This window comes from Salmo salar, chromosome 29, assembly GCF_965601325.2.
Source record: "Salmo salar chromosome 29, fSalSal1, whole genome shotgun sequence".
NCBI lineage: Eukaryota > Metazoa > Chordata > Actinopteri > Salmoniformes > Salmonidae > Salmo > Salmo salar.
The window spans coordinates 29212964-29236132 of NC_138319.1; the positions used below are offsets into that span (position 1 = coordinate 29212964).

Here is a 23169-nt window from a genome sequence, read left to right on the forward strand (position 1 = left end):
TCACCAATGGCATCATGGTGACATTCCTATGCAGTTTCTTTCCTGTCCTGCAGCTCAGTTCAGAAGGATGACTGCATCTTTGATATGTCTGGGTAGTTTAATAAATTAATTATTAACTTGACCATGCTTAAAGAGATATTCAATGTCTGATTTGTTATTGTTCTAATTCGGTACTTGACTGAGGGACCTTACAGATGTACGTATGGGGGACAGAGGAAGGTGTAGTCATTCAAAAATCATGTCAACCTCTATTATTTTACACAGATTATGTGATTTGTTAAGCCACATTTTATTTCTGAACTAAATTTAGTCTTGCCTAAAAGGGGGTGAATACTTAAGCAACGGCTATTTTAGTTTACAATTTGTGTTAATATGTAAACATTTGTAAAAAATGTTCTTTTCATGTTGACATTATGGAGTATTTTGTGTAGATCAATGACAACAAAATGCAAAGTGGCAGTCAGCAGTTGCTACATCAATTTGACTTATAAATTAATTATATGTTCCCATTGATTCTTTAAGAATATATGCCTTGTGCATAGTTCAACTGTCATAATCAATCAGAACCCAAAATATAAGCTTGTTTTACTCCAATGTTTGTAAACAAAGAAAATGTAAACAAACTATATAGCCTCAACATGGTTAAAACTATCATTTTGATATCATGGCCGGCCAATCCTTGCATCCATAGCTTTGTATATGAACTTGAGAGTGAATAGATTTCTCCAGCCCTATCCCTCATCTTTTTACCGAACCAGGGTTGGGGAGGCCTCTGTTATTGTTTCTACTGCCTGAGTGCCCCTTTACATTTCTATCCCACTTTGTAAGGCAACAATGTGAAAAGGTTAAATTAATGGGAGACTTTCTATAGGCACTATATAGAAGGTTTTGATCAAAGAAAGATCAAATAAGGTGTGTGAGCTTATTGGTCACTCATGCATGCTTGTGGTCAGGCTACTCAGTAAGCATATTAGCAACAATACAGACCTATTACATCAGTAAATCAACTAATCTGCTTTTCTACCTGTCAATGATTGACCACTCTCTCATGCTGGGTCTGGGTGGGTGCTGTCTGGCTGCTCTTTGGACCCGACATGGCCTTTGGCGTGGATCAACATAACATAAGAACAACCAATAATAACCAATGAAGCCCTCCATTTTTTCAAACTAATATAGCAGTACAGTAGATTTATCATAAGATATACAAAGCAAAGTAAAAAAAATTATCATACAGCATTCAAAGGCAACTTACCGAAAAATAGTTCATTTCACAACTATATACCACCAGTGATTTATTGAAAGTATGGGAATAGTATTTCATTCATTTAATTCATCAGTGTACTGCAGTCTACAGTACAATATCCCAAATTCCAATTTGAAATGCCATTCCTGAACAATGACCAAATTAGGCAAAGTGCTTACGTAACAACGTTACGAACACCGCGCCCGACTAACGCAACTTCCTTTCTACTCCGCACACTCAAGATGGCACCGGTACGTGAAAAGAGCTCGCCAGAAAAACCCTTCTTATCATTATTAATTTCACTTTTACTTAACAAAATGTGCACCACTTTACATCAATATGTATTTCTGGGGTTATGTGATTAAATAAAGCAAGGGACTATTCGCCATTCATTTGGCAGCAAGGCTAAGCTAGCTAGGCTTGCTTAAGGTTAGCTAGCTAGCAGTACACGTGTTCAGCTTCAAAGTTATCATTACTGTAAATCAGCGTTTGCCAAACTCTGTCTTGGGGACCCCAAAGGGGTGCACGTTTTGGCTTAGCACTACACAGGCACAGCTGCGTGAAGATGTTTTGAGTTGGGGGTGCGGATAAGTGATAATGTATTCTATCACCGGATTTGCCGAGTGGTATACAGTTTCATCAAGCGTTTTTTTATTTAAACAAATGGAGGTTAGACGAATTTGGCCTTTTTAAAAACCCATTTCAAGCATTTCTAATTCATTTAGGCCTACATGGCAGGAGACTTTTCTAATACTACACAAGTGTGGCTAATCTGACACTGTCAAACAGAAAAACTACCTAGGCCCAGATTCCCAAAAGCATTTTAGGCTAAATTAATTGTTAGAACCATAGGATCTTATTCTAAGAAAACATTTTTTGCCTTAAAATGCTTTTGGGAATCTGGGCCTTGGTCTTGACCTGGCCCAGGGCCAGTAAAAAGGGACACACAAATTGGGCTCTCGAGTGGCACAGCGGTCTAAGGCACTGCATCTCAGTGCAAGAGGTGTTACTACAGTACCTGGTTCGAATCCAGGCTGCATCACATCCGGCCATGATTGGGAGTCCCATAGGGCAGCACACAATTGGCTCAGTCGTTAAAAGAACAATATTAGGAGGAAATAAATATTATAGGCTACTAAATCAACTTTCCAGTGGTACTGACTCACCCAATGAAGATAGCATGAATATGCGTAGCCTTCTCACCATACCAGTGATGGTCTCAAGATAGGCCTTTGAAAAAGCAGTGCCGTTTGTCAGTTGTTGAGAAAAAAGTTGTAACTTCAACTGGCAAATGTCTTTTCCGCAGTTGTAATTTGCTTTCCAAACATTTCCTGCGATTGTATTTTGAAAGGGCTTTATCTGTTTACTGAGTGATGAGAAGTACAAACCATCGAACAAAAATGCCATTCAATTCAGGACTGACAGCCATTTTGAGCATACCCATGACTTTACCAGTAAAATTACCAGGGTGAGGTTCCAAACCCTTCCCAGCTAGCACATTTGTTTCCTTGAAAGTAGTGGGAACATACATTTTTGGTTTCCCATTGGTTCTGGGAACAAAGCCATACGTTTTATGACCGTTTAATAGTTTTTTTTTTTTTTTTTAACCGTTCGGTTAACGGAAGTAAAAATTTTGCCAGTTTAGGGAATGTACATTTTTAGGTTGCAGGGAGGTTCTGAGACAGTTTTTCTGTTTTCCTGGGGAGTTTTATTAACGTCAAGTTTTGTCACATTTTGATTATTTGAATCAGCTGTGTAGTGCTAGGGCTAAAACCAAAATGTGCAGCCCTCGGTCCACCCCAGCACTGATTTTGAGAAACGCTGCTCTAAAGTAATTTCCGAGCATAGATTCAAGAGGTTTTCCCAATTTAAAATATTTGTTTACTTTATAAGTATACATTTGGGATCCTCTTCACTTGCAATGGCATAAATAAATTTGATCTAACTTTGGATTGAGGGTCAGTGTGAATGAGATCCACTGTGCCTTATAATAAAGGGGAATTTGCTATTCTCATTCCACGGCGGGGTGAGTGTCTGCAGGATTTTGCTCCTCGTACTTAAGGTGAATTAAGGTCACCAATTAGTAAGGAACTCCCCTCACCTGGTTGTCTTGGTCTTAATTGAAATGAAAACCCAAAAACCAGCAGATACTAGGCCTTCTAGTTTAGAATCGGGAGGAACATTAGATTGAGGAATGCCTGTCATGGCGATCAGAATCACATTAGAATCATTCCTGTCCTTTATATTTCTATGATCTGAATGCCATGGCTGTTTTCCCTAGCTAAAGCAGAAGAAACAGACTGTGGTCAAGAGGACCAAGAGGGGGGTGTCCTGGAAGTTCACCCTTGACCTGACCCACCCTGTGGAGGACGGCATTCTGGACTCGGCCAACTTCGTAAGTTACTGGCCCTGCTTCGCCTGACACCACCGGGCTACCGCCCGCGCTCCTCCTCATCATTAAACAGGCTAGGGATATTATACTTTATTATTGTGTTGTGTTTGCCTAACTCTGTGTGTGGACTAGGGTTCCATTCCCTAGCTCAAACCCTAGGGTTCTCTTCCCTAGTGTCACTGTGCTCTGTCTAACAGGAAACATTCCTCAAAGAGAGGGTAAAGGTCAACGGCAAGACAGGAAATCTGGCTAATGTAATTGAGATCGCCCGCCTGAAGAACAAGATCAACGTCACATCACAGAAGCAGTTCTCTAAGAGGTGGGCTGTTGGTGTCCGTAGTCTACTACTCAGCATGCCTTGTTAACCAGGAGTAGGTTTGACCCTTTAGGACAGGTCTGAAGTGTTCTTCTCCCCTTCTTTGATGTCAAACTCATTATCCTCTCCCATTGGTCCACAGGTACCTGAAATACCTGACCAAGAAGTACCTGAAGAAGAACAACCTCCGTGATTGGTTGAGAGTTGTGGCGTCAGACAAGGAGACCTATGAGCTGAGATACTTCCAGATCAGCCAGGAAGAGGAGGAGTCAGACAATGACGAGTAGAACCAAGCTCCGCACACCTGCCCCGGACTGGAGACTGGCCGGTCCCACACACGTGTCACCTGCGTGTGAGGGAAAGTCGTTTGTGAGAGACCTTTCTAATTTTCAGTGGATGGAGTCTTGAGTCTTGATAGGATAATAAATGAGGTCAACAAAACAGCCCTGGTGTGTTTTGCTTGTTTATTTTGTGGGTGCATGACTTTCAATGAAGTATGAGTTTCAGTGCGGAATAATTGTCACAGAATTTCTGATGACCATCACCGGTGTAATTCCCAGTATGTCCACATGATGTCACCAGGGGCTGAGTGTTACTGTGTCCTGTTGTATTGTTATACAATGTGCAAATCAGCCAGCTAACAGCAATGCTGGCTAAACGGGAAGTTTTTTTTTTTTTAGAATATAAAATAAATAACCTCAACGACGCACTGCTCTTAGAATATGGAGTACGGGATTATCATCCAGAGCACGAACCATACTCCTGTATGATCTTTACTGTACCCCACCTCCAGTGTAGGTAGCCTAGTGGTTAGAGCGTTGGACCAGTAACCGAAAGGTTGCTGGATCGAATCCCCGAGCTGACAAGGTAAAAATCTGTTGTTCTGGCCTTGAACAAGGCAGTTAAACCACTGTTTTTCAGTAGGCTGTCATTGTAAATAAGAATTTGTTCATAACTGACTTGCCTAGTTAAATAAAGGTTTAAATAGTCTCTGCAGGAGTTCACTATAATCCAAACAAGTCTTTCTGACGGACTAACCGTTTCTTAATGTGTAATGTTTTGGTAGCAGTAGTCTGAGGTAAGTTGGGCTGAGTCAGCGTCAACCAGGTGGTTTTTACTCTGTTATTGTCTGCCTAGTTTGAGTTTCTGTAATCTGTTATGTTATTTAATTGTCTACCTTGGCTGATGTCAGAATGCTAGTGAATGTTTTATATTTCCAGGATCACAGTGGTGTTTTCCCTTTTCATCTGTGTGGGTGTGGTGTGAGTGTCTTTCAGTACAAACCGTTCCTCAAAGTAGCAAACGTTCAAACGAACTGAAAGCACCCCTGGTTTGTTAGGTGTGTCTTGAGTGTGTGTGGATGCATGGGTGTCTCTGGGTCTGTTCTCACTCTCTGATCAGCTCTCATCTGCAGTGGATAAAAAACACCGCCTTAGGAATGCCCAGTACGCCCATTTCACCCTGAATGACCCTGCAACTGCACAGTAGTGTGTGTTTTCCTGTCTTTGTCCATGTCTGTGTGTGGGCTTCTTCTACTGACTCTGTGTCTGCTTTATATTGCAGGAAACTGTGTGTCATTAGCCCTGAAACTGATTAGTCAGGCTACAGGAAGGTAACCTGATCTGTTCTGTCAGATGACAAGCTGATTACAACAATGATACAATACTGGACAGCACAGTAGCTATAAAACTGTCCTCAGACCATACCTAGCCCTATACCCCAGCCCACATGATCCTAAACCCATTATACCCCAGCCCACATGATCCTAAACCCATTATACCCCAGCCCACATGATCCTAAACCCATTGTACCCCAGCCCACAACCCATTATACCCCAGCCCACATGATCCTAAACCCATTATACCCCAGCCCACATGATCCTAAACCCATTATACCCCAGCCCACATGATCCTAAACCCATTATACCCCAGCCCACATGATCCTAAACCCATTATACCCCAGCCCACATGATCCTAAACCCATTATACCCCAGCCCACATGATCCTAAACCCATTATACCCCAGCCCACATGATCCTAAACCCATTATACCCCAGCCCACATGATCCTAAACCCATTATACCCCAGCCCACATGATCCTAAACCCATTATACCCCAGCCCACATGATCCTAAACCCATTATACCCCAGCCCACATGATCCTAAACCCATTGTACCCCAGCCCACATGATCCTAAACCCATTATACCCCAGCCCACATGATCCTAAACCCATTATACCCCAGCCCACATGATCCTAAACCCATTGTACCCCAGCCCACAACCCATTATACCCCAGCCCACATGATCCTAAACCCATTATACACCAGCCCACATGGTCCTAAACCCATTATACCCCAGCCCACATGATCCTAAACCCATTATACCCCAGCCCACATAGTCCTAAACCCATTATACCCCAGCCCACATAGTCCTAAACCCATTATACCCCAGCCCACATGATCCTAAACCCATTATACCCCAGCCCACATGATCCTAAACCCATTATACCCCGGCCCACATGATCCTAAACCCATTATACCCCAGCCCACATGATCCTAAACCCATTATACCCCAGCCCACATGATCCTAAACCCATTATACCCCAGCCCACATGATCCTAAACCCATTGTACCCCAGCCCACATGATCCTAAACCCATTATACCCCAGCCCACATGATCCTAAACCCATTGTACCCCAGCCCACAACCCATTATACCCCAGCCCACATGATCCTAAACCCATTATACACCAGCCCACATGGTCCTAAACCCATTATACCCCAGCCCACATGATCCTAAACCCATTATACCCCAGCCCACATAGTCCTAAACCCATTATACCCCAGCCCACATAGTCCTAAACCCATTATACCCCAGCCCACATGATCCTAAACCCATTATACCCCAGCCCACATGATCCTAAACCCATTATACCCCGGCCCACATGATCCTAAACCCATTATACCCCGGCCCACATAGTCCTAAACCCATTATACCCCGGCCCACATGATCCTAAACCCATTATACCCCAGCCGACATGATCCTAAACCCATTATACCCCAGCCCACATGATCCTAAACCCATTATACCCCAGACCACATAGTTCTAAACCCATTATACCCCAGCCCACATAGTCCTAAACCCATTATACCCCAGCCCACATGATCCTAAACCCATTATACCCCAGCCCACATGGTCCTAAACCCATTATACCCCAGCCCACATGATCCTAAACCCATTATACCCCAGCCCACATGATCCTAAACCCATTATACCCCAGCCCACATAGTCCTAAACCCATTATACCCCAGCCCACATAGTCCTAAACCCATTATACCCCAGCCCACATAGTCCTAAACCCATTATACCCCAGCCCACATAGTCCTAAACCCATTATACCCCAGCCCACATGGTCCTAAACCCATTATACTCCAGCCCACATGATCCTAAACCCATTATACCCCAGCCCACATAGTCCTAAACCCATTATATCCCAGCCCACATAGTCCTAAACCCATTATACCCCAGCCCACATAGTCCTAAACCCATTATACCCCAGCCCACATGGTCCTAAACCCATTATACCCCAGCCCACATAGTCCTAAACCCATTATACCCCAGCCCACATGGTCCTAAACCCATTATACCCCGGCCCACATGGTCCTAAACCCATTATACCCCGGCCCACATGGTTCTAAACCCATTATACCCCGGCCCACATAGTCCTAAACCCATTATACCCCAGCCCACATGATCCTAAACCCATTATACCCCAGCCCACTTGGTCCTAAACCCATTATACCCCAGCCCACATGATCCTAAACCCATTATACCCCAGCCCACATAGTCCTAAACCCATTATACCCCAGCCCACATGATCCTAAACCCATTATACCCCAGCCCACATGGTCCTAAACCCATTATACCCCAGCCCACATGATCCTAAACCCATTATACCCCAGCCCACATAGTCCTAAACCCATTATACCCCAGCCCACATAGTCCTAAACCCATTATACCCCAGCCCACATAGTCCTAAACCCATTATACCCCAGCCCACATAGTCCTAAACCCATTATACCCCAGCCCACATAGTCCTAAACCCATTATACCCCAGCCCACATAGTCCTAAACCCATTATACTCCAGCCCACATGGTCCTAAACCCATTATACTCCAGCCCACATGATCCTGAACCCATTATACCCCAGCCCACATAGTCCTAAACCCATTATACCCCAGCCCACATAGTCCTAAACCCATTATACCCCAGCCCACATAGTCCTAAACCCATTATACCCCAGCCCACATGGTCCTAAACCCATTATACCCCAGCCCACATGGTCCTAAACCCATTATACTCCAGCCCACATGGTCCTAAACCCATTATACCCCAGCCCACATGGTCCTAAACCCATTATACTCCAGCCCACATGATCCTAAACCCATTATACCCCAGCCCACATAGTCCTAAACCCATTATACCCCAGCCCACATAGTCCTAAACCCATTGTACCCCAGCCCACATAGTCCTAAACCCATTATACCCCAGCCCACATGGTCCTAAACCCATTATACCCCAGCCCACATGGTCCTAAGCCCATTATACTCCAGCCCACATGGTCCTAAACCCATTATACTCCAGCCCTCAACGGTCAACACCACAAAAAATAACCTGGAGAAGAGAGAGAAGGAGGATGATTAAGTATTAGCCCATCTCCAGCTTAAACTCCTCTATCATCTCTGTTCCTAAGATCTCTCATCTCTGTTCCTTAGATCTCTCATCTCTGTTCCTTAGATCTCTCATCTCTGCTAACACTACATCCACTGCTCTCAGGGGTCTTAGATCTCTCATCTCTGCTAACACTACATCCACTGCTCTCATGGGTCTTAGATCTCTCATCTCTGCTAACACTACATCCACTGCTCTCAGGGGTCTTAGATCTCTCATCTCTGCTAACACTACATCCACTGCTCTCAGGGGTCTTAGATCTCTCATCTCTGCTAACACTACATCCACTGCTCTCATGGGTCTTAGATCTCTCATCTCATCTCTGCTAACACTACATCCACTGCTCTCAGGGGTCTTAGATCTCTCATCTCTGCTAACACTACATCCACTGCTCTCATGGGTCTTAGATCTCTCATCTCTGCTAACACTACATCCACTGCTCTCAGGGGTCTTAGATCTCTCATCTCTGCTAACACTACATCCACTGCTCTCAGGGGTCTTAGATCTCTCATCTCTGCTAACACTACATCCACTGCTCTCAGGGGTCTTAGATCTCTCATCTCTGCTAACACTACATCCACTGCTGGGATCCCCTGGATCCAGGCCTGTGGGATCTAATATGAGAGGGCTGTTGATTAGATGAGGCCAGTAGCACTCACACATTGCTGGGCTATAGTGGTGTAGTTAACCATTGACTGACTGAGTCTCTCCTACCTATAGATAACACACACCAGGCTCATTCCCAGGTTTCATACAGTACAGCTGGACACACACCACCCAGGCTGGCTCCTTGGTGATGTGATAAATAATAGACTTGTCTCTGATCACATGGACTGGCTACTGAATAATTTATCCCCTTCTCTCCCTTCGACCTCCTCTTTCACCTCCTCCTAGTCCGGCCTTGGCTGCTCTCTCTTTCTCTGCAGTAGACATGGAACTGAGGTAAAGCTTCTGTATCTGCCCATTCTCCTGGGGAAAGCACCAAACGGGTGAGTGTTCATTCTGTGTCCTGTATGTGTTGAAAGACTAGAGATGTTCTGTGTTATTCACCTGTCTATTGTGGTCTCGCCTGTCCATCTATCACCTGACCGTCAGTTACCTGTCCATCCGTCTCCTGTCCGTTTGTTACCTGTCCGTCTGTCACCTGTCCGTCTGTCACCTGTCCATCAGTCACCTGTGGGTTCTTCATCGTGAAGCTGCAGCCTACATATGGAAACCAGTTTTTTAAATTTATATATCTAATTTCATTTTGTTCCTCAGGGAAATGTATCTTGTTTAAATCAGTAACTTAATGTTAATGTCAGTAGTGTAGGTTATAGATGTGGACTGAGGGTAGTTTGTTGTCTATCGGCTGAAGTTGGTGTAGTTCTCCACTGTGATGTGGGATCAGGTGCTGTCTGATGAATATTTTAGAGGGAGTCTCGCTCTAGTGAGAGAGGAGAAAAGGTGACGTCTTTATGTTCTAGTGTTCTACTTACAGGCTTACCTACAGGCTTACCTACAGGCTTATGTACCTACAGGCTTACCTACAGGCTTATGTACCTACAGGCTTACCTACAGGCTTACCTACAGGCTTATGTACCTACAGGCTTATGTACCTACAGGCTTATGTACCTACAGGCTTACCTACAGGCTTACCTACAGGCTTATGTACCTACAGGCTTACCTACAGGCTTATGTACCTACAGGCTTACCTACAGGCTTATGTACCTACAGGCATTAAAGATGTTTGATGTGAGTCTGGAAGGAGAGCTTACAGTCTAACCAGACACCTAGGTATTTATAGTTGTCCACATATTCTAAGTCAGAACCGTCCAGAGTAGTGATGCTGGACGTGCGGGCAACGATCGGTTGAAGAGCATGCATTTAGTTTTACTTGTATTTAAGAGCAGTTGGAGGCCACGGAAGGAGAGTTGTATGTCATTGAAGCTCATCTGGAGGGTTGTTAACACAGTGTCCAAAGAAGGGCCAGAAGTATACAGAATGGTGTCGTCTGCGTAGAGGTGGATCAGAGACTGACCAGCAGCAAGAGCGACATCATTGATGTATACAGAGAAAAGATTTGGCCCAAGAATTGACCCCTGTGGCACCCCCATAGAGACTACCAGAGGCCCGGACAACAGGCCCTCCGATTTGACACACTGAACTCTATCAGAGAAGTAGTTGGTGAACCAGGCGAGGCAATCATTTGAGAAACCAAGGCTATTGAGTCTGCCGATGAGGATGTGGTAATTGACAGAGTCGAAAGCCTTGGCAAGGTCAATGAATACGGCAGCACAGTATTGTTTCTTATCGATGGCAGTTACGATATCGTTTAGGACCTTGAGCGTGGCTGAGGTGAACCCATGACCAGCTCTGAAACCAGATTGCATAGCGGAGAAGGTGCAGTGGGATTCGAAATGGTCGGTAATCTGTTTGTTGACTTGGCTTTCGAAGACCTTAGAAAGGCAGGGTAGGATAGATATAGGTCTGTAGCAGTTTGGGTCAAGAGTGTCCCCCCCTTTGAAGAGGGGGATGACAGTAGCTGCTTTCCAATCTTTGGGAATCTCAGACGACACAAAAGAGAGGTTGAACATGCTAGTAATACTTTTCTGACTGCCTGTGTATATTGGTTTCTAACTTCCCTGAAAAGTTGCATATCACGGGGGCTGTTCGATGCTAATGCAGAACGCCACAGGATGTTTTTGTGTTGGTTAAGGGCAGTCAGGTCTGGAGAGAACCAAGGGCTATATCTGTTCCTGGTTCTAAATTTCTTGAATGGGGCATGCTTATTTAAGATGGTGAGGAAGGCATTTAAAAAAAATAACCAGGCATCCTCTACTGACGGGATGAGGTCAATATCCTTCCAGGATACCCGGGCCAGGTTGATTAGAAAGGCTTGCTCACTGAAATGTTTCAGGGAGCGTTTGACAGTGATGAGTGGAGGTCGTTTAACCGCAGTCCCATTACGGATGCAGGCAATGAGGCAGTGATCGCTGAGATCTTGGTTGAAAACAGCTGAGGTGTATTTAGAGGGCAAGTTGGTTAGGATGATATTTATGGGGGTGCCCGTGTTTACGGCTTTGGGGTGGTACCTGGTATGTTCATTGATAATTTGTGTGAGATTGAGGGCATCACGCTTAGATTGTAGGTTGGCTGGGGTGTTAAGCATGTCCCAGTTTAGGTCACCTAGCAGCACGAGCTCTGAAGATAGATGGGGGGCAATCAGTTCACATATGGTGTCCAGAGCACAGCTGGGGGAAGAGGGTGGTCTATAGCAGGCGGCAACGGTGAGAGACTTGTTTTTAGAGAGATGGATTTTTAAAAGTAGAAGTTCAAATTGTTTGGGTACAGACCTGGATAGTAGAACAGAACTCTGCAGGCCATCTCTGCAGTAGATTGAAACACCGCCCTCTTTGGCCATTCTATCTTGTCTGAAAATGTTGTAGTTAGGGATGAAGATTTCAGAGTTTTTGGTGGACTTCCTAAGCCAGGATTCAGACACGGCTAGGACATCCGGGTTGGCAGAGTGTGCTAAAGCAGTGAATAAAACAAACTTGGGGAGGAGGCTTCTAATGTTAACATGCATGAAACCAAGGCTTTTACGGTTACAGAAGTCATCAAAAGAGAGCGCCTGGGGAATAGGAGTGGAGCTAGGCACTGCAGGGCCTGGATTCACCTCTACATCACCAGAGGAACAGAGGAGGAGTAGGTTAAGAGTACGGCTAAAAGCTATGAGAATTGGTTGTCTATGGCATTCAGAATAGAGAGTAAAAGGAGCAGGTTTCTGGGGGTGATAAAATAGCTTCAAGGTATAATGTACAGACAAAGGTATGGTAGGATGTGAATACAGTGGATGTAAACCTAGACATTGATTGATGATGAGAGCGATATTGTCTCTAGAAACATCATTTAAACCAGAAGATGTCATAGCATGTGTGGGTGGTGGAACTGAAAGGTTGGATAAGGTATAATGAGCAGGGCTAGAGGCTCTACAATGAAATAAGCCAATAAACACTAACCAGAACAGCAATGGACAAGGCATATTGACATTAAGGAGAGGCATGCTTAGCCGAGTGATCATAAGGGTCCAGTGAGATTCAGACAGCTAGCCGGGCCATAGGTAGCAAGCTGGCATAAGATGGAGGGAGCTCTGTTTTTAGCCACCTCGTGCGTTTCCGTCTGTAGATTAGTGGGGTTCCGTGTGGTAGGGGGGACCAGTCCAATTGGCAAAATAGTTATAGTGGCCGAAGAAAATTGTTCCTTAGACCTATTCAGATAGCAGCCGATAAGACAGCTAACGATTAGTGGGCCGCAGATGGGCGTTCAGGTTACGTCGCGACGGAGGGGCCAGTTGGATAACTCCTTCGGGCAGATACCGTCGGTAATCCAGTCGTGAAGACCCGGTGGGGCTCCGCATCGGCAGTAAAACGGGTCTGGATAGGTGATTGTAGCCCAGGAGTGGCTGATGGAACTCTTCAGCTGGCTAGCTCTGGAATAATTGATGTTAGCTCCGGGACCGACGTTAGCCAATAGTCACTCGGATAGCAGCTAGCTAGCTGCAAGATCCAGGTGTAAATGTCCAGAGCTTGCGGTAGAAATCCGGGGATATGGAGAGAAAATAGGTCCGGTATGCTCTGGTCTGAGTCGCGCTGTACAAAACTGGCGATAGCTTTTCGAGCTAAGGGATAGCTGATGACTGCCAACCGTGGCTAGCTGAACTCCAACGTTAGCCAGTGAACTGGCCAACCTCTGGCTAACCGCTGGCTAGCTTCTGTTATAGATTTCAGATTTGAGGTAAATAATACTTTTTTTTTTTAATTGGTGAGGCGGGTTGCAGGAGAGTGTTTTGAGGTTGAGTTTTTAGAAAAAAATATATAAAAAGATATGCGAAGAAAAGATGTAAATATATATATATACATATATATATATATATATATATATATATATATATATATACATATATATATATATATACATATATATACATTTATATATATATATATACATATATATATACATATATATATATATATATATATACATATATATATATATATATATATATACATATATATATATACACATATATATATATATACACATATATATATATATATACACATATATATATACACACATACATATATATATATATATATACACATATATATATACACACATACATACTACCTACAGGCGTACCTAACTACAGGCGTACCTAACTACAGGCGTACCTACCTACAGGCGTACCTACCTACAGGCGTACCTACCTACAGGCGTACCTAACTACAGGCGTACCTAACTACAGGCGTACCTACCTACAGGCGTACCTACCTACAGGCGTACCTACCTACAGGCGTACCTACCTACAGGCGTACCTAACTACAGGCGTACCTAACTACAGGCGTACCTAACTACAGGCGTACCTACCTACAGGCGTACCTAACTACAGGCGTACCTACAGGCTTAATGACATCACCTGTGTTCAGGTAACGCACTCACTGTCTGTCTGTCAATCTGTCTAACATTTACAACAACAAAGTTATTATTCTGTCTTTCAACAGAGACCTCAGAGCAAACTTCTACTCCAGAACAGTGTTCATTGAAGCTGGCATGGATACCCTCTGACAGACAGACAGACAGACAGACAGACAGACAGACAGACAGACAGACAGACAGACAGACAGACAGACAGACAGACAGACAGACAGAGAGAGAGAGAGAGAGAGAGAGAGAGCCAAATGAGAGGGAAATAATGATAAAGGAATAGATTGGAGAAAACACAAACACACACCCATCCCGTTCCCACCGCTATGGCAGAATGGCTGAGGCGTGTGTCCTGGGGAGATGCATGGTACAGCCTATACTCCCGCCTGCTCAGGACCAAACCTGTGGGCAGGATGGGTCAGGGGTCAGAGGTCAGCGACGATATTACAGAGGTAGGGGGGCTGGCTAGGGTCCTGACGACAGCTGACCTGGTGTCGCTAGGGGTGGGGAGCTGCGTTGGCACAGGGATGTACGTGGTTGCCGGGCTGGTTGCTAAGGAGATGGCGGGGCCGGGAGTGATCCTGTCCTTCTTCATCGCTGCTGTGGCTTCTATACTGTCAGGTCAGAGACACGCATGCACGCACATACACACATATATGTGTTTGTAGTAGTTTGACATGTATGTGTGTTTAACCTGAGTCAAATGTGTGTCTCTCTTCCAGGTGTATGTTATGCAGAGTTTGGCGTGCGTGTCCCTAAGACAACTGGGTCAGCCTACACCTACAGCTATGTCACAGTGGGGGAGTGTACGGCCTTTTTCATTGGCTGGAATCTGATCCTGGAGTACCTGATTGGTACTGCAGCCGGGGCGTCGGCTCTCAGCAGCATGTTTGACTCGCTGGCCAATCACAGCATCTCGAGCTACATGATAACACACCTGGGGACACTCAGAGGCCTGGGTGAGTGAGTGACTGGGTGAGTGAGTGACTGTGTGAGTGAGTGACTGTGTGAGTGAGTGACTGTGAGTGAGTGAGTGACTGGGTGAGTGAGTGACTGGGTGAGTGGGTGACTGGGTGAGTGAGTGACTGGGTGAGTGAGTGACTGGGTGAGTGAGTGAGTGACTGGGTGAGTGAGTGACTGGGTGAGTGAGTGACTGTGAGTGAGTGAGTGAGTGAGTGAGTGAGTGACTGGGTGAGTGAGTGACTGTGTGAGTGAGTGACTGGGTGAGTGAGTGACTGGGTGAGTGACTGTGTGAGTGAGTGACTGGGTGAGTGAGTGACTGGGTGAGTGAGTGACTGTGTGAGTGAGTGACTGGGTGAGTGAGTGACTGGGTGAGTGAGTGACTGTGAGTGAGTGAGTGACTGGGTGAGTGAGTGACTGGGTGAGTGAGTGACTGGGTGAGTGACTGGGTGAGTGACTGGGTGAGTGTGTGACTGGGTGAGTGAGTGACTGGGTGAGTGAGTGACTGTGAGTGAGTGACTGGGTGAGTGAGTGACTGGGTGAGTGAGTGACTGTGTGAGTGAGTGACTGGGTGAGTGAGTGACTGTGTGTGTTTGTGCCTATAATCTCCCCTCCCCCTCTCCTGCAGGTAAAGGGGAGGAGTCGTACCCTGACGTCCTGGCCATGGCCATATCGCTGGTTGTCACGGTGATTGTGTCATTAGGGGTCCGTAACTCGGTAGGGTTGAATAACGTTCTGAACATGGTCAACCTGGTGGTGTGGTGCTTCCTGATCATCTCTGGACTCTTCTTTCTCTCCGCTGACAACTGGGAGGCGGGGAACTTCCTGCCCTACGGATGGTCCGGGGTAAGAGATACGCTCAGCTAAACCAAGTCACACACACACACACACACACACACACACACACACACACACACACACACACATTAACCTCTCTCTGCTGTGTGTGTGTGTGTGTGTGTGTGTGTGTGTGTGTGTGTGTGTGTGTGTGTGTGTGTGTGTGTGTGTGTGTGTGTGTGTGTGTGTGTGTGTGTGTGTGTGTGTGTGTGTGCACCAGGTGATGAAGGGAGCGGCCACTTGTTTCTATGCCTTCATAGGGTTTGACATCATCGCTACGACTGGAGAAGAAGCCAAGAGTCCCAACACCTCTATACCCTATGCTATTACTGCTAGTCTGATAACCTGCCTGACCGCATACGTCTCTGTGAGTACACAGACATCTCCATCCTCTCTGCTATTGCTGCCTTCGTTATTACGTGTGTGTGTGGTATTAATGTGTGTATCTCTCCATAGGTGTCTGTGGTCCTGACTCTGATGGTTCCTTATGACCTGATCGATGGTTCAGCTCCACTGATGGAGATGTTTGCAGTGCATGGGTTCCTGCCGGGGAAATACATAGTGGCTGTAGGATCTATAGCTGGCCTCACTGTCAGTCTAATGGGCTCCCTGTTCCCCATGCCCAGGGTCATATACGCTATGGCTAGAGACGGACTGCTCTTCAGGTGAACAGCACATGCACACAGGCATGGACACACACACACACAGTCTAATGTTATGAAGATGAATGTTCACTAAATGGTAGTAATGTGTGTTTATTCCTGTGTGTGTATGCAGGTTCCTGGCCAACGTTTCTCCGTACACTCACACTCCAGCAGTAGCATGTCTGGTGTCTGGCTGTCTGGCTGCTCTCATGTCTCTCCTAGTCTCCCTTCAAGATCTCATAGAGATGATGTCTATAGGAACTCTACTGGCTTACACCCTGGTCAGTGTGTGTGTCCTGCTGCTGCGCTACCAGCCCGACACAGACACACACAACTTCCTGCCTGGGGAGGAAGAGGAGGGGCCTAGGCAGAAAGAGGGCGTGATGGCGGAATGCGATGACGGAACTCTGCCCACCAACGACGACCAGATGTTGATTGGAGGATCAGACTCATCGACCTTTGACCCTGACAGCTCCGGCTACCAATCAAGCGGTGTTGCAGGTGAACCTGGTGACTCTGGCAGCTTCCACACCGGCCCCTCCTCGCTGTTGAAGAGGGTTCTGGGTAGTCGTTACTCCACCCTGCGTGTCCGCCTGGGGATCCCTGACGCCTCGGCCCGTCCCACCCCGTCCTCCGGTCGCATGGTGACACGCTGCACCCTCCTCCTCTTCCTCCTCTCCTTCCTCCTCTGGGCCACTGTCATCTTCGGCGTGGAGCGAGGGACCGGTGCGGGCTCGGCCATTTCAGGGATCGTAGCAACACTATTGGCGGGCAAAATAGCAACCATACTGGTGGTGATCGTGCGCCAGCCTGAGAGTGGGCGGATCCTGCCCTACATGGCGCCGTGCGTGCCGTTTGTCCCCGCGGTGGCCATCTTGGTAAACTCCTACCTGATGCTGAAACTGTCGCCACTCACCTGGGCACGCTTCGCTGTCTGGTGCACTCTGGGTAAGTTAACACTGTCTCTAGTCACTTCCTTCATGTGGAGAAGAGAGCCTCCTCTCTCCCTCTACTCTCTTCTCTCCCCTCTCTCCCTCTACCCTCCCCCCTCTCTCCCTCTACCCTCCCTCTACCCTCTTCTCTCCCCCCTCTCTCCCTCTACCCTCTACCCTCCTCTCTCCCTCTACCTTCCTCTCTCCCCCTCTCCCTCTACCCTCCTCTCTCCCTCTCCCTCTACCCTCCTCTCTCCCTCTACCCCCCTCTCTCCCTCTACCTTCCTCTCTCCCTCTACCCTCCTCTCTCCCTCTCCCTCTACCCTCCTCTCTCCCTCTACCCCCCTCTCTCCCTCTACCCTCCCTCTCTCCCTCTACCCTCCCTCTACCCTCTTCTCTCCCCCCTCTCTCCCTCTACCCTCTTCTCTCCCTCTACCCTCCTCTCTCCCCCTCTCCCTCTACCCTCCTCTTACCCCCCTCTCTCCCTCTAACCTCCTCTCTCCCTCTCCCTCTACCCTCCTCCCTCCCTCCCTCTACCCTCCTCCCTCCCTCCCTCCACCCTCCTCTCTCCCTCCCTCCACCCTCCTCTCTCCCTCTACCCTCCCTCCTCCCTCCCTCTACCCTTCTGTATCCCCTTATCTTTCCATCCATCTGCTCCTCTCTTTCCTTCCCCTATCCTCTTTCTAGGTGTACTGATCTACGGTTGCTATGGGATGTGATATTATTATGGTCTGTCTCTCTAGGTATACTGATCTATGGTTGCTATGGGATATGGAACAGCTCTTTGGAGATCAGCACCAGAGAGGAACAGGCTCACGCCAGCACCTACCAGCGATATGATGACCACCTTGACGACACCTTCTCCCCTGACAATGACCTTGACCCCCAGGACAACCAGGAAGAGGGGCGCTACCAGGGTTGGTCAGCGGAGAAGGGCTACCACTACCAGCAAAACCAGGATCAGAACCAGGATCAGGGGGGTGACCAGTACCAAAACCAGTATCAAGATGGCAACCAGTACCAGGATGGCAACCAGTACCAGGATGGCTCCCAGTACCAGAACCAGTCAGGTTATCAGTCCGGCCCTCAGGGCTCCTCTATGGGATCCAGGGGAAGAACCAATCAGGGCTACACAGATCCACAGGAACCCGAGGGCTCCTCTTGTGATTGACAGCTGCAGCGGAACACACCTACTTCCTGTTTCACTGGGCACTAGAGGATAGGAAGGGCAGAGGGCTCCTGAATCCCTCATCAAGCCCCACACCATAGGCACTTGAGTAGACCTGAGAGGACAAGGATAAGTGAGCTATATGGCAACCATTCCACCTGGTCTAACACTGCATTATAAACATACACACAACATGCTGTGTTTAAAATCAACCAATCTATCTATCTGACAGTCAATCAATTATACTGGAGCAAACATGCTCTTTTACTACCTATTAGTCTGACTCCTCTGGTGTGACATTGTACATGGATGAGTTGGTTGGAAAATATTTAAGATTATTTTGTTTTAAGAGTGTGATCATTCAAAAAAGAAAGTATTTATTGTTGAATCAGAGTGTGTAAATGTGTGCAGAAAGAGTGATCTGTGTTTTGCTGTTGTCTGATAAATTGTCAATAAAACAAATACATCTGAGAGAACACCTGTCTTTGTTCCCTCACTACACTAGAACACTAGAACACTAGAACACCAGTGGTGGAGGAGGTTATGGAATTCCAGTCAACAGGGAAAAAGTTGAGGTTGGTGCACCAGGCCAGCTTCCTGTCTGGCAGGATGTGAGGTCATGGTCCTCAGGATGAGGTCATGAAGACTGGCCAGCCATGTGGATGTGTCATGTCAATCACAAGTTTTCTGCAGCTCATAATCCTTTTTTACATTCTTTCTCACACGTGGGCGCTCTTGGCGTGGTTGCCTGTAACTACAGTGGTAGCAGTAGCGGCTGGGTTGATGGATGTGGCGGCACCCCCTGCCTGTCTGGAGTAGTAGTAGCTGTTCTCTTGCCACTGGGGGTTCCCCGAGGGGTCGTCACCGTGGCAACACAGAATCATAGTGCTCCCCAGGAGACAGGGCGGAGCTGACCCACCCAGCGTACAGTGAGATGCCGAATTACATCAGACCCTCCTCTGCATGAGCACCAATAGCAAACCAGATAGTTGACACCAATCCACAGAGCACTGGAAAGAGAAAGGGTGGAGAGAAAGAGAGTTGAGTCAGCTGTTGTCCCCCAGCTGCTCGGTCCCTGTCACAAGGCTTCTGACATGGACTTCCTGTCCCACACAGGAAGCACTTTTCAGGTTAGAGAGAGGGTGATAGATGGTCCCACAACATCCCATAGCCTGACACAGCATCATTAATTAATCTAGGATAACATTAAGTTGTGTGGAATGTTTGTGTCTGAACGTGTGTCTCACTTACCCATGACGAAGATGAGCGAGCCCCCCAACATGGCACAGCGTAGTTTGATAGCGGGGATCTCATGTTCTAGACCTAGCCTGATGCAGGGCATGACACGCACACACACCAACGCACGACATGTCTGGATGTATGCTGGAGGGGGAGGGAAAAGGTAGCGAGAGAGAACCGAGCGATACCCACTGGCACGGTTTTCTAGAAGTCTATTGAATCTGCAGGTGGGCTACAGATGTGGTAAGAGGCAACTTCCTTCAACCACACGCACCTGGTAATGTGAGGATCTGGTCGAGTGCGACAGACTGGTAGAGCCCGGAGCCTGTGGCCTTGCGCGCACGGCTTATCTATGCGCACACGTGTAGTCGCAGGTGCGCACCCTTTCATAGGTGGTCGTGGTGGTGGTGATGATGATGCCTACCGAGCTGGCCACGCTCCCGCTCAGCTGCCTGCACACATGCTCTATAGAATGTACTGTCACAGGGAGGCGCAATCTAAAATACATTACTTTTTTTCAGGGGGAAAAACTGAACCGTCACAAAATATGGGAAAAAAAGATATATAGAAAAATATTCACTAATAAATTAACCAATTAAAATGTATCATTAATTCAATTCTTAATAAAAAATCTGGAGAAATGATAAATCTCAGGCTGTATAGTTCCACGGTAAAAGGTGTGCGTTAGGGCTGAACTTCAGAACTGCAATAATTTACATCGTTTGTATCCTTTTGGGTTGCTGCAGTTCAGTGTTGTGACAGTAGCTTTGTCCACTCAGAGGGCTGTAAGAAAACTGTAAATCAGTCACCAGAGATATGGGATAAAGGGCAGGAATTCAGTTGGTGAGAGATTCATATTGCACCATTCCTGTTAGTGGAGACCTTGAAGTGTCGAACTATGAAAATAAATAGTTCAAATCTAAAAAGGCTAAAAAGCAAGAATTTTGTTAAAATATCAGTTGATATGTCAGTAAAAAATAAGGTGGACTAAAAATAGGGTACATTTATTGTCCCCCACAATGAAATCGGGAAGGGGACTGTGGATCTGTCTGTCTAGCATTTACCAAATTACATTGATTGGCCAGATGGTGGCACTACAATAAGAGATTGAAAATGCAAATTATAAAAGGTCACGCCCCTTACCCAGTTAAAACTAAGGTCATGAAATTCGGTACATTCATCCGCCATTTAGAATTTTGTTAAAAACTCTTAAAAAGCTACTCTTCTGGTACTGAATGACTGATCTGCACGAAACTTGATATGTGGCATCTATGGACAAAGCAATATTTTACAGACTAATAAAATAAATAAAATGGCCGCTATTGACCAATTGTCACTTGTGCTCTTTCTCCGGCCTTTAGCTCACCAGGCTGCTCGTTTATGGCGCACACCTGTCACAAGCGTTACGGGCATTTGCACATAATGACACTCACCTGGACTCCATCACATCCTTGATTACCTGCCCTATATATGTCACTCCCTTTGGTTCCTTCCCCAGGTGTCATTCTTTCTGTTTCTTGTCTTTGTGTTGTTTGTGGTTCATGTTTTGTATTATGTTTCATTTATTTAAATCACTCACTCCATGAACTTGCCTCCCGACTCTCAGAGCATGTCGTTATACCAATAAACATTTATGCAGTTGTGGCCTGGCACATACATGCATATAAATCAGTCAAGGATGTTCACATTGTAATTGGTAAACATGTTACAAACACTGTCAAGACTCAACATGCAAAACAATTCATATTGACCACACGGTGGCGCTATAACGGGCACATGTTTATATCTCTTGATCTGTTTGACTCAGAATTATGACATTTGGCACAAATGCTCAGGGACATGAGTCTAGCTAACCCATGTGATATCTCAGACACTACTGGCCTGATTTTGATGGGTGAATGATACGTCTTGCAATAGAGATTCGCCATTTACAAAATTACACTGATTGGCCCAAGGAGGGAGCTGCAGCATTTGTGGGGGACGACATGTTTACTGCTGCCTTGTTTTTGATTAAATATGCCTATTATGGTGAAATTATAATTGTTGACAACACACTAGATTAGGCAACATAAATTGGTTAAACCACATTTCATGACCATGGGGTTGTCACGTCCTGACCAGTAAAAGGAGGTTATTTGTTATTGTTATTGTAGTTTGGTCACACACAGGAAGCGGCGCAGGTCCTAATCCAGGCACTTGTCATCTCCCGTCTGGATTACTGCAACTCGCTGTTGGCTGGGCTCCCTGCCTGTGCCATTAAACCCCTACAACTCATCCAGAACGCTGCAGCCCGTCTGGTGTTCAACCTTCCCAAGTTCTCTCACGTCACCCCGCTCCTCCGCTCTCTCCACTGGCTTCCAGTTGAAGCTCGCATCCGCTACAAGACCATGGTGCTTGCCTACGGAGCCGTGAGGGGAACGGCACCTCCGTACCTTCAGGATCTGATCAGTCCCTACACCCAAACGAGGGCACTGCGCTCATCCACCTCTGGCCTGCTGGCCTCCCTACCTCTGAGGAAGCACAGTTCCCGCTCAGCCCAGTCAAAACTGTTCGCTGCTCTGGCACCCCTATGGTGGAACAAGCTCCCTCACGACGCCAGGACAGCGGAGTCAATCACCACCTTCCGGAGACACCTGAAACCCCACCTCTTTAAGGAATACCTGGGATAGGATAAAGTAATCCTTCTAACCCCCCACCCCCCAAAAAAGATATAGATGTACTATTGTTAAGTGGTTGTTCCACTGGATATCATAAGGTGAATGCACCAATTTGTAAGTCGCTCTGGATAAGAGCGTCTGCTAAATGAATTAAATGTAAATGTCAGGGTGTTGCAGGGGGTGTTTGGTTTGTGTGTTTTGGGGTTTTTGGGTTATGTTCTATGTTAGTCTATTTCTATGTTTATTCTAGGTTGTCTATGTCTAGGTTGGAAGTGTTTGGGATTGGTCTCTAATTGGAGGCAGCTGTATCTCGTTGCCTCTGATTAGAGACTATATTTAAGTAGTTTTTTTTCTCATTGTGTTTGTGGGAGGTTATTTTCTGTTCAGTGTTTCGTGTACCTGACAGTACTGTTTGGTTATGTTCTGTTCAGTGTTTCGTGTACCTGACAGTACTGTTTGGTTATTTTCTGTTCAGTGTTTCGTGTACCTGACAGTACTGTTTGGTTATTTTCTGTTCAGTGTTTCGTGTACCTGACAGTACTGTTTGGTTATTTTCTGTTCAGTGTTTCGTGTACCTGACAGTA

General features: G+C 46.4%; 2 protein-coding genes across 2 annotated transcripts; both read left to right on the plus strand.

Moving 5' to 3' along the window:
* Nucleotides 1-1459: 1459 nt before the first annotated feature.
* rpl22l1 (ribosomal protein L22-like 1) lies at nt 1460-4394 on the plus strand. Its single transcript, NM_001141369.2, is given in 4 exon segments — nt 1460-1494; nt 3525-3638; nt 3833-3954; nt 4094-4394. Coding segments are annotated over 4 exon segments (390 nt in total). The 5' UTR covers nt 1460-1485; the 3' UTR covers nt 4239-4394.
* A 3464-nt stretch (nt 4395-7858) lies between these two features.
* slc7a14b (solute carrier family 7 member 14b) lies at nt 7859-19165 on the plus strand. Its single transcript, XM_045711040.2, has 8 exons — nt 7859-9668; nt 14226-14769; nt 14871-15107; nt 15737-15954; nt 16166-16312; nt 16402-16610; nt 16723-17537; nt 18265-19165. The coding sequence occupies exons 2-8, from the start codon at nt 14475-14477 to the stop codon at nt 18690-18692; spliced, it is 2349 nt and encodes a 782-aa protein (XP_045566996.1). The 5' UTR covers nt 7859-9668; nt 14226-14474; the 3' UTR covers nt 18693-19165.
* Nucleotides 19166-23169: the final 4004 nt, after the last annotated feature.

Excerpts from the sequence above, each read along its gene's own strand:
- slc7a14b (XM_045711040.2), top strand. The coding sequence starts at position 14,475 with ATGGCAGAATGGCTGAGGCGTGTGTCCTGGGGAGATGCATGGTACAGC. Across the intron at positions 16,611-16,722 it reads AGAGACGGACTGCTCTTCAG|GTTCCTGGCCAACGTTTCTC; the intron begins GTGAACAGCACA and ends GTGTGTATGCAG. Across the intron at positions 17,538-18,264 it reads CGCTGTCTGGTGCACTCTGG|GTATACTGATCTATGGTTGC; the intron begins GTAAGTTAACAC and ends CTGTCTCTCTAG.